The following is an 11,225-nucleotide window of genomic DNA, read 5'->3' as shown; positions in this document are numbered from 1 at the left end:
CTACTCTAAATTAGGTTTCTATAGAACTTTTTCTTACTTGTTTTTCCCTACTTGATTTTATTCTTTGTTGGGTTCATTGGATACTTTCTCATGATAGAATGTTCTATAGCACTTTTTTTCCAATTTGCCAAGTTGTTTTAGGTCTTCTTCAAGTTTTCTGTGTAAGTCTTCAAATGTACAGCTAATTCCTCCCACCTTAGAAAAAATAAATTGGGCAGGAAGCACTGGACTTGAGTGTTTTAATTTTCTGAATTTAGTACAATTTGTTGGGTAAACTTAACAAAGGAACTACTCCTTTAAAGTCTGGATGATCACTGGACACGAGGCTCAGGGATAGAAATAGCCCAGGACTATGAACATGGAGCTTATTTACATACCCAGAATTTCCTTTTGTGTTGTTACTGTTTATTTTTATTGTAATAATAAACACATAACATTAAATTTACCATGTTAACCTTTATTTTTTCTTCACAATACTGAGTATTGAACCCAGGACCTCATGCATACTAAGCAAGTCCTCTAGCACTGAGTTACTTCCTCGCCTCCCCTTTTTGAAACAGGGACTCACCAAGTTGCCCAGACTGTCCTTGAACTGATGCTATTCTTGCCTCAGCCTCCTGTAGTATTCTTTTTAAGTGAAGACTCTTTTAATGAGAGAATACAGCTAAGGGGAGTCTGGATTCATAGAATTTTTCTGATGACATAAATTGAGAAGGTGAGATTGGTGTTTGAAGTATCTCAGGTGCATTCAGGTCTTTCCAGTAGGAGACTGTTGTATTATGTAGGAAGCATGATGCAAAAATCACCTAATGGACTGAGCACCTAGTAGGTAAACATCTCTGAAATGGGCTGATGGTGGGGTCTGCATGATTGCTTTACCCTCACTCCTAAAAGCAGCCACCCTTGTGCTGAATAGCTCTGCATGGTTTCCTTTATTTCACTTGGCTGGGAGAAGTAAACTGTGACAGGAAGCTCTGAATGAGAAGAGAAATACAGTGTGTCGAAGACAAAAAGCATCTTATGATTATGGCAGCCTAGCATGTTTATGTGCTTAGAACCTCAGGAGCCCAAGGCCTATGAGAAGTGCCAGGAGCAGAACATGCAGTCCTATGCATGCCTGTTTCTGGTCGGACCACTTAGAAGTGAGAAAATTAGAGTCTGTGGCAGAATGAATCAAAAAAGCAAGCATTTACAGAAGACAACGAGTGCTGGGTGGTGCTGTGATGGGCAGGTAGAGGGCAGAGTCAGGATCTTCATTTGCTCTCAGAAATCTCAGGTTTATTTGGCATAGTGGTCTCCTGGCCTCACCAAACTCAAGGTTCTTCCTTCCCTTTGTCTCTCCTCCTTCCTGCTTCTTTCTCCCTCTCTCCTGCTTTCTGTTGTTCTCTTTTCCAGAAGGGTCCTGCAGGAATATTTGGAATGTGTGTGTTCATTTCCTCTGGGTGCTACTTGTGGTTCACCTCCTTTTCCCTAGGTGGGTGTACCATTAAGAGCTGACTTTATAAGACAAGATGGCTGAGATAGCATTGCCTTATTGATTACCTGAGCCCTTGTTTTCCCTCCCCAGGCCTGGGCTCCAAGCCCCTCATTGAAATGAAGGGCTACGAGGACGAGGGCCTCTGGCTGGAGTGCACATCTGCAGGGTGGTATCCAGAGCCCCACGCAGTGTGGAGGAACCCCTATGGCAAGGTCACTCCCTCCTTGGAGGAAGCCTACACTGTGGACGGAGATGGCCTCTTCACAGTCACCATGATTGTGATTATCAGAGATTCCTCAGTGAGGAACATGACCTGTTCCATCAGTAACGCTCTGCTCGGCCAAGAGCTGGAAACTGTGATTTTCATCCCAGGTTTGTTTTCTGCCTTCTGGGGCCTTGTCACATGAAAGGGAGCTTCAACAAACAGAGGGGAGCCAGTGGAGGTGCTGGAGGATGGAACTGGGGGTGGTAGGGGCCTGGGCCCTAAAGAATTGGACACAGTTGAGCTGAGGCCTGTTCCCTTGTCACAAGGAGGAAATTAAGTACTCTCAAAATACATGAGTAGGAGCCTCTTCTATGAGGGAAGATTGGACCTTCTTTTCCCTAATAAGATCCTGGTACTGCAATAAATTTTAAGCATTATTAATAATCCTTAAAAGAAAAGAATAATCCTGAGTCTGTATACCTGTTCATGCTATCTGCTAAAGGCCTCTCTTCCTGCTCAGGGGATTTTCAGAGTATCTACAGATGCTCATAACTGTAGAGAAACTGAAACAACAAATACATAGTAAGCATTGCCTATGTTCAAAATACTATTCTAGAAACTGAGGGTTTAAGAAAAAGAAAAGAAACCGGGGTTAATCACTGGGCACAACATAGGAAGATCCATGCACTCACAGCAGTTACATTCTAGAGAGATGGAGAGCATTATGTGCAATGATTAATTAAAGCGATTCAATAATTAAACTGTATGTTACATCAGACCTTGATGAATACTGTAGGAAAAATTAAACAAGGAGGTAAAAGGGGAAGGAAACATCCCACTTCCTTGGGATGTTTCAGTTATTACCAGGTTGGTCAAGAGAGTCTGTTGTAAATATGGGAACTGAACAAACAAGAGAATGAGGCATGATATACTTGGGAGATTGTGTGGCCTGGATCACCAAAGCCATGTGTGCAAAGGGTCTGAAGCAGGGGTGTGTCTGGCATTGCAAGAATCTCTAGAGGCGATGCTGGTGTGGCTGGAATGGAGTGAGTACAGGGAATAAGAGGAAAGGACTTCAGGAGACTGAGACCGTATCAGAGTAGTAACATGTGCCAGAAGCAGATTTTGGTTTTTAGTGTGAATGAGACAGGAAGCGTGTGAGCAGGTTTAGTGACATAGTCACATGATACCGGACTCGTGCATGGAGAATTGACTGTGCCTGGCTAGGACTGCACAAGGAGGAAGGAAATGGGACCTTCTAGACAAAGAGGCATGATGGCTCAGACCAGGTTGGTGGTTGTGGTGATTTGGCGTGACAGGTACTGAGAGTCCCCACAGGGACTCTGGTGTTTGTACTCTTCTATCTCCTGGGCTCCACCAGTGCTGAGCCCACCTCTCTATGTCCAGTATGGAGCTTCTGGGGAAGAAACCACACCGAAGGGATCCAACAGGGTGCTTCAAACCCAGGCATCCTGTTCATCACTGAGAGGGTCTTTGCTGGCTTCCTTTTCAGAGTCCTTCACACCCAGCCTGTCTCCCTGGACAGTGGCTCTGGCTGTCAGCCTAGCTATTCTGATTCTGCTCATGTCTGGGATCATCTCTCTCATCAAGAAACTCCACAGGAGAAAAAAGAATGTGTCAGAGGAAAAAGATAGTGAATGTGAAGAAAGAGAAATTGCACGTAAGAAAGTAGGGCAAGAACTGTGGGGAAAAAAAGAGCAAATAAAAGGTAAAAGAGTAGGGGGACAGTTTGCAGTCATGGAGAGAGCTCTGTTCTGGTAGGCAGCAGCATGGGGAGGACAGAGGAATCTCCCGGAGGCAGCAGCAGAGACTGGAGCTCAGAACCTCTCAGATAACTCTCTGAGCTGTCCTTCCTCCAGCCCACACTCCAAAGATTCACTCATGATTGAGATCATTCACTGTCCAGGCCTGAGGCACTGGACTATCTGACAAAAGCAAACCTAAAAAAGCACTAATACTATCCAGCCACCTGACTGTATATCATTTCTGGTTCCTGTATTGGAGAGACAAAGAAGTTGATGTTAGACAAAGGGCCAATCCTTATATCATTTAATATGAATCCAAATTCTCTTCCTTCTGCTGAGGACTTTACTTTTGTTTCTTTTTCAGAGCAACTTCAAGAGGAATTGCGTAAGTTTAGCCTTTCCTGCACTATTCCAAGTACAATTTGTGCTTTACTTGGGTAGTCATTGTCTCATGACATTCACCTCCCTGTCATTTGCAGGATGGAGAAGAACCCTCGTACATGCTGGTGAGTGCCTCTGCCATTCCCTCAGATCCTGAGCTTTCTCTCTCCTAGCCATCCATCTAGAGGAGATGAACAGGAGGCCAGGGCCAGAGGACAGGGGAGCAGGGTGCTAGGAGTGGTTCACCACAGGAAATCTCCACAGCTTTTAGTCAGCCTTACAGTTTACTTGCTACAAACCTTTCCCTTTTTTTCACAATATGTTAACCCATGATGACCAGATGTCTTGGTTACTTTTCTCTCATTGCTGAGACAAAATGCCGAACACCCAAATTAAAGAGGGAAAGGTTTTTTTAGCTCACAGTTTATAGAAGTTTCTGTCCATATTCAGCTGGCTCCAAGGCAGCATAGCACATGGCAGAGGGCAACAGTCCATGGTGGTAGAAAACAGCAAAAGCAACAAGAGCAAAAAGGGAGGAGCTAGATAGCAAGCCTCTTTTCCTCCCTTGTATTGTCTGCAGGCTTCTTGCCCCAGGATGGCTGTAGCACTCACACCTATAATCCCAGCATTGGACCATGAATCAATCAAAAACTCCAAAAGCCCACCCCATGACGGCATGAGGCTTTGGGGGGACATCTAGACACAAACCGTGACACCAGAGTTCTTTGTTACAGAGCAGACCTCCTCTAGAGTTACATTTCAGTAGTTGTTGCTCTTCAATCCTGGGTTAATTTGAAAGAAGACAGTAATATCTCAGCTAGTTATAATCTAGAAGGTGGTGTAGACTCTGCCCAGTTGAAAAGTCATGGGAGGCGGGAAGGAGGCAATAACTTTCTCAAGTCTGATTTAAGGATGTATAATTTGCTACCGCAAAATGCCTTCCTGCTCCCAGGAGAGCACTGGAACTCCATGATTAGTCTTTGTGGAATGCAAGGCATGCACAAGGGAGACACGTAATCCATCTGCCTACTCCTAAGAGTAGGCACCTTGCATTTTATAATTTGTCACTATCTGCCCAAAGCAGCAAGAAATAGATGTTTCACCAAATACCATGCCACATGGGTTTTTCTTCTTTAAAGAAATTTCAACATTGTCACAAGTGACCTGGGAAACCATCCCAAGTTGCCACAGTCAGATACATCATCCAGGGAGAAAGGAGGAAATCATTTTAACAGAGTAAGAAAGGTAGTAGGCTGAGGCAAGAGGACCGCCACAAGTTCGAGGTCAGCCTGGGCTACATACTGCATTCAAGGCCAGCCTGAACTACAAGGGAAGACCTTATCTTAAAAAAAAACAACAACAGATACACACACACACACAACACACACACAAAGAAAAAAACCTGAGCAAGCAGTATTAAATGCAGATGGGAGAGAGGGGCTTGAAGCATACCCTTTTCCCAGACAGGACATCCCTATAGGCTTCAACCCATGTTATTAAAGTAAAACTGGATGGAAATATTTCCCTACACACACATTTGCGTCACTTAACTCTTGGGGAGCAGGTTGGCTTTTGGGGACATCTGTCCTCCTTCTTTACCGTTTGTCAGTCATTTAATTGAGTTATCGCCTGGCTGAAGAGACCCTGTGCTACCCAGAACATCATGTAACCCACTTTAATTCCTTTACTGACTCACGGTTGCAGAGAACAAGGGGTAAAAGCCTCTTTGCTGATGTAAGACACACTGGATGGTTTCTAACCAGAGAAAGACCCAGAGATCATATACTGTACTATATGTACACAAGGGGGCTGAGAATGCTGAGAAAGTAGGAACTATTAACATTGGCTCTGGGCGGAGGGGGTGGTGCTGGGGATTTAGTTCAGCTGCACAGTGCCTCCCTGGCAAGCGCAAGATCGTGAGTTCAATTCCCGGTACCGGAAAAAAAAACAAAAAAACCCAAAAAACATTGGCTCATTTGCTAACCTTTCTTGGTTCTTGAGAGCCTTGATTTTCAATTACCACAGAGAGACAGAAGTGCAGCCTCAGCAATTCCCAGTCTCTGAATTGCCTGGGATCAAAGGGTCTTCATGGAAAACCCACCACATGGAGAATTCCCTGTGTGCTTCCTGGGGACCAGGGATCATACCAGTGCACTAAACCTGAGACTTTTTCTGCAGCTGACGTGGTTCTGGACCCAGACACAGCTCATCCAGAACTCTTCCTGTCGGAGGATGGGAGAAGTGTGTGTCGAGGCCCCTCCCGGCAGAGCCTGCCTGACAATCCAGAGAGGTTCGACTGCCGGCCCTGTGTCCTGGGCCAGGAGAGCTTCTCCTCAGGGAGACACTACTGGGAGGTGGAGGTGGAGAATGTGATGGTGTGGGCCATCGGGGTTTGTAGAGACAGTGTTGAGAGGAAAGGGGAGGCCCTGCTGCTTCCCCAGAATGGCTTCTGGACCCTGGAAATGTTTGGAAACCAGTATCGGGCCCTGTCCTCTCCTGAGAAAATACTTCCCATGAAAGAGCACCTTTGCCGTGTGGCTGTTTTCCTGGACTATGAAGCTGGAGATGTTTCCTTTTACAACATGAGAGACAGATCACACATCTACACATGTCCCCTCTCAACCTTCTCTGGGCCTCTGAGACCCTTTTTCAGACTGGGTTCTGATGACAGCCCCCTCTTCATCTGCCCAGTGTTCACAGGAGCCAAGGGAGTTGTGGTACCCGAGGGTGGCTTGATCCTACACAGGCCAAGGACCTGCCACCCCATGCAGGGACAATTCTCTAGTCTCAGAGCCATGTAGGGAAGCCATGACCTTCTCTACTACCATGGCACTGCACCACCTGGTACAAACCAGCCCTTTCCTCTGGCCACAGGAGAGAGCATCTTCCAGCTACCTCACACGCAGTTCAGGCCCAGGCCCAGTTCTCCCCCTCTTAAGGCTTTAGTGGCAGTGGTGCTTGAAAGGTTGAAGCAGGCCAAGTATTCTTAGGGAACTGCAGATGTTACACAGCTAGCAGCTGGGGAGGTCATGTGAGACGGCAATGGACAGAAGTAGAAGTACTGAAGATTCAATACCAGGGTGAGGAGGTTGAGCCAACTACTACACTGTGAACGTGGGCAAGGGCAGGGGGAAGTACCAGGATGTGAGAGGAAGGAGAACCGCAGGACCTCCAATGTGGAGGACGATGATGACAATGACGCACAGAAGAAGTGGACCAGAGAACTGGGAGGGGCAGAGGTTGCAGTTAAGCCCCACCATTACAGCTGTTGTGGGGTCTCTGGAGCTGACCATCCATTTACTCCCAAACCCCAAGATTTCCAGACCTCACAACTATGGGCCCAGACCTGTAATGCAAAAGAATGAAGAATAATGCATTTGGATTTGGTCTGGCTTGGGCATGCTTGCAACAAACAGGAAGTTTGTCTCAACCACTGAGGGTGGCTTGAGAGTTTAGGTTCTGGCTGAGCAGGTAAGTATTGGACCCAGTCTACCACAGGGCTCAGATTTAGTGGCACTGCAGCAGTGTTAATCTTCTTGGTCTCAAGATGGCTTTATTGAGGACCTGAAATAGCTTTTTTTCTTTTGTGTGAATATCTGTTCTCGCCTACGGCACTTGAGATTGAAACTGAGAAAATTTTCAATGTATTTATATAAAAACAGGAATGAACCAACTACAGGTTAATATAAACAGCATGTCTTAGGAAAAGTAACTCGTTTCCAAAGCAATATTGATTTCATAAGTGTGGAAGAATCTAAGTTTTCACACATCTAATGCCTGGCTCAATAAAAGATAGCTAGTTTCTTATATCTGCCTTTGCATTTAATCTGTTGGGATAGCAAAGAATTCAAAAGGAAGCCAGGTGTGGTGGAACATGCCTGTAATCCCAGCACTTGGGAGGCTGAAGCAGGAGGATCACTGTGAGTTCAAGATTAGCCAGGGCTCCATAGTGAGTTCAAAGGCCAGACTGCACTACATAGTGAGTCCTTGTCTCAAAAAAGCATCTAGGACTCTAGTGTACAGGAGTGAAAGAATGAAGGACCACAGATAGTATATTATTATGAAAAAGTATTACAATTTCAGACCCTTGAAACTTATCATAGATGCTCACAAATCCTTAATCCATATTTTAAGAACCAAGGTAGATGATCCTAGAATTAAATTATGAATCTAAAATGCTGGCTTAAGTGCTAGTGCTTTCAATTTAGGACAATTCAGTAATCTAATTGTAAAACTGGGATGAAAAAAATTTTAATTCTAAAACTTCATTACTGCAGCTGCAAATGGACACACAATAGAAAGTACCACATTTAAAAATTGGAAAAAGAAAACAATAGAAAGTACTAAGAATCACTGAAACAGCAAATTTGTTGTTGTTTTGTTTTGTTTTGTTTTTGTCTTTTTGAGACAGGGTCTCGGGGGCTGGGGATTTAGCTCAGCGGCACAGCGCCTGCCTGGCAAATGCAATGTAGTGAGTTCAATTCCCAGTACAGGAAAAAAAAAAACCAAAACCAAAGAAAAAAAAGAGAGACAGAGTCTCACTATGCAGTTCAGGCTGGCCTCGAGCTCACTTTGTAGCCCAGGCTGGTCTCGAACTCACAACGATCCTCCTGCCTCAGCCCTCCTTGCTGGGATTACAGGCATGCCCCACCACACCCGGCTCATGAAAAAGCAGTTTGTTAAGATGAAAGACTGGGTTGTATATGAACATGTTTTAGTTCATTGAAGCTGCTCCAACTAAACTATCATAGACTGGGTGGCCCTTAAACAACAGGCATTTGTATCTCACAGTTGTGGGAGTTGGAAGGCCCAAGGTCAAGTTGCCAACAGACTAGGTGCTTACTTCCTGGCCCATAGTCTTTGCTGGGTCCTCATATGGAAGGGGTAAAGGAGTTCTCTAAGATCTCTCTTATAAGGGCACCTCCCATTCATGTGGGATCCATCCTCATGACTTGACCACCTCCCAAAGCCCCACTTCCCAGTACCTCCACATTGGAGATTACTTACAACACATAAATTTGGTAGGACATGGACAGTCAATCCATTTCAGTATGTCATACTGTTGTTGTTATTATTTGGACATGTTTAGCTAAAAGCATTACACTGTAAGGACTCAAATGCAGCTAATAATAGGTTATATTAATTTAAGCAATTTATAGACCTTAAGTGCTCTGTAAAGTTTTTTAATGGTGCCAGTGATCAAACCCAGGGCCTTGTGCATGCTAGCCAAGTGTTCTACCACTGAGCTATATCCTTAGCCCTAAAATAAAGTTTTAAAAGAGTTTGTATGTCTTTTTATAGTTTACGGAATAGTTCCACTTAAGCTGTATCTTTGAGTTCTCAAAGTAAATATATGTAATCTCTACTTAACAGTAATATAGTGGTGTCTAGCAAGTTAAAACGATACTTTTTGTTCAAGGAAAGTAATATTCTCGCTCAGTAAATCACACCTCATCTTAAAGGTGTCTTCCCAACACATAATTGATATATTTTAAGTGTTTATTGAAACTAGACAGGAGCCCAATGCTCTGCTAGACACTGTTAATCATTCAAGTAGCAGAAAACATGTCATGCTGTCTTCTGCAACATAGTGCACCATCTCCAGCAGAAAATGGAAGAGGTCCTGCACTTCCACTCCCACCTGCTGCACCCACGCCTCCTGACTGGTTTCTTTTGATTTCAGTGGAGCAGGTGTCTTTTGTCCTGTGTAACACAAATTGTCCACATCTTGGAACCCCACTTCCTCCCTCAGGATTTACCTATTCAGTCTATCCACTCATTCAACCATGACCCTTGAGCATGATGCAATGGTCAGAGTTGCAGAAGCTAAGGGCACAGAAGAGTGAACAAAACAGAAAGTTCCTGTTCAGAAAGACCTACCTTGTGGTAGGTCTACCTTGAGACAGAAACGGAATAAAAATGTTAAATGTATGAGGGTATGTGTGTGTGTGTGTGTGTGTGTGTGTGTGTGTGTTGGATGGTGATAAGTGCTCAAGAGATAAATAAAACGAGGATAAAAATAGAGGATGAAGTGGGTGTTATGGCCTGTATCTCGATGCCCCTCTACAAAGCCTCATACACTTCTAGTGGGGCATTTGGGAGTAACTGAATCATGGGTGTTTTAACTGTTTAAGCCCCCTACTTGGATTAGTATAGTTCTGGGTGTGGTTAAGTAAATTTCCTGAAGACAACCAGCCATCTCTACCAAGAATTTAAATTCAAACTCTTGTAATACAATCAAGTTCCATCAGCCATGGTTACAGATAAGTTTTATGAGCTTTAATTATATTAGGGGTCTATTTTATGACCACATATGATCTAAAGGGCAGGTTTATTTTTGGCTTGTGAACAAAAATGTTGCAGTTGCTAAGTCCCAATATTTGTCCCAAGGACCCCTTACAAAGATACCATTCAGTCTACCTGAAGTTTAACATAAGAACATACTATACTTAATCCCAGCACTTGGTGGGGCCTGAAGTAGGAGAATCACCATGAGTTTGAGGCCAGCGTGGGCTACACAGTGAGCTCAAGGCCAGGTTGAACTACATAGCAAGATCCTATCAAAACAAAAATTACATGGAGCATACTATACTGGCAGAGTGAGAAACGAACAAAAATACACAATGTAGCTGGGCATGGTGGCACATGTCTGTAACCCCAGCACTTGGGACACTGAAGCAGGAGGATCACTGTGAGTGCAAGGATAGCCTAAACTGCATAATGAGACCCAGTCTCAAAAAAAAAAAAAATTTTTTTTAAAACCCTAAACAGTATACAAATGGTAGCCAGGTGTGGTGGTGCACATCTGTAATCTCAGCACTCTAGGAGGCTGAGGCAAAAACATTGTAAATTCAAACCCAGCCTGGACAATTCAGAGATTTAGTGAGACTTTGACTCAAAATTTAAAAAGGCTAGAAATATAGCTCATTGTCAAAGTTCTGGGTTCAATCCCCAGTACCAGAAAAAAAAAAGTATCATGTAATAAAAAGTAGGGAGGGTGAATGAATGAACTCATCCCACCCAAGAGAATTTTATGAAAAATACAGAACATACAAAAAAAACAATGGAAGCACTGCCTCTGGAAAGCAGAAAATAACATAATTTGGTAATGAATCTAAGACTTGAATTTTGGGGATACTGAAGGAGATGAAATTGGTCTGTCACTATTCCTTTCATACGTTCATTGGCTGTACAGTAAAAAGTGATAACCTCCTCCTGCATCTATTTACTTAAAAGCAGATTCTAGCAAACTGCCACCGTGTAATGTTAATTAAACTGATACACATAATACAAATCTTCCTCTCCACCCATTAAAAACTTTTTTCTACTCAGTTCAGCAGATGCTTCTAGTATAAGACATAAAACAGTTGAATTTCTGGAAATACTGATTATACAC

The 11,225-nt window shown here is 43.8% G+C and overlaps 1 protein-coding gene across 8 annotated transcripts in view; it reads left to right on the top strand.

Moving 5' to 3' along the window:
- Nucleotides 1-7,747, top strand: part of LOC102013416 (butyrophilin subfamily 2 member A2) — an 84,565-nt gene extending 76,818 nt beyond the window's left edge. For 7 of the 8 annotated variants that reach the window (XM_005403285.2, XM_013503774.1, XM_013503780.1 and 4 more), the window contains 5 exons: nucleotides 1,568-1,849; nucleotides 3,196-3,363; nucleotides 3,813-3,833; nucleotides 3,928-3,954; nucleotides 6,008-7,747. In XM_005403285.2, coding sequence (XP_005403342.1) covers nucleotides 1,568-1,849; nucleotides 3,196-3,363; nucleotides 3,813-3,833; nucleotides 3,928-3,954; nucleotides 6,008-6,630 — 1,121 coding nt within the window. In that variant the 3' untranslated portion in view covers nucleotides 6,631-7,747. Of the gene's footprint in view, nucleotides 1-1,395; nucleotides 1,475-1,567; nucleotides 1,850-3,195; nucleotides 3,364-3,812; nucleotides 3,834-3,927; nucleotides 3,955-6,007 lie in introns of all 8 variants that reach the window. The other variant, XM_013503781.1, reaches the window with a different exon arrangement.
- The last annotated feature ends 3,478 nt before the right edge of the window (nucleotides 7,748-11,225 follow it).

This window comes from Chinchilla lanigera, unplaced genomic scaffold (assembly GCF_000276665.1).
Source record: "Chinchilla lanigera isolate Chin_1 unplaced genomic scaffold, ChiLan1.0 scaffold00082, whole genome shotgun sequence".
NCBI lineage: Eukaryota > Metazoa > Chordata > Mammalia > Rodentia > Chinchillidae > Chinchilla > Chinchilla lanigera.
Note: the sequence above shows the minus strand (reverse complement) of the source record. Positions and strands in the feature narration are given on the sequence as shown.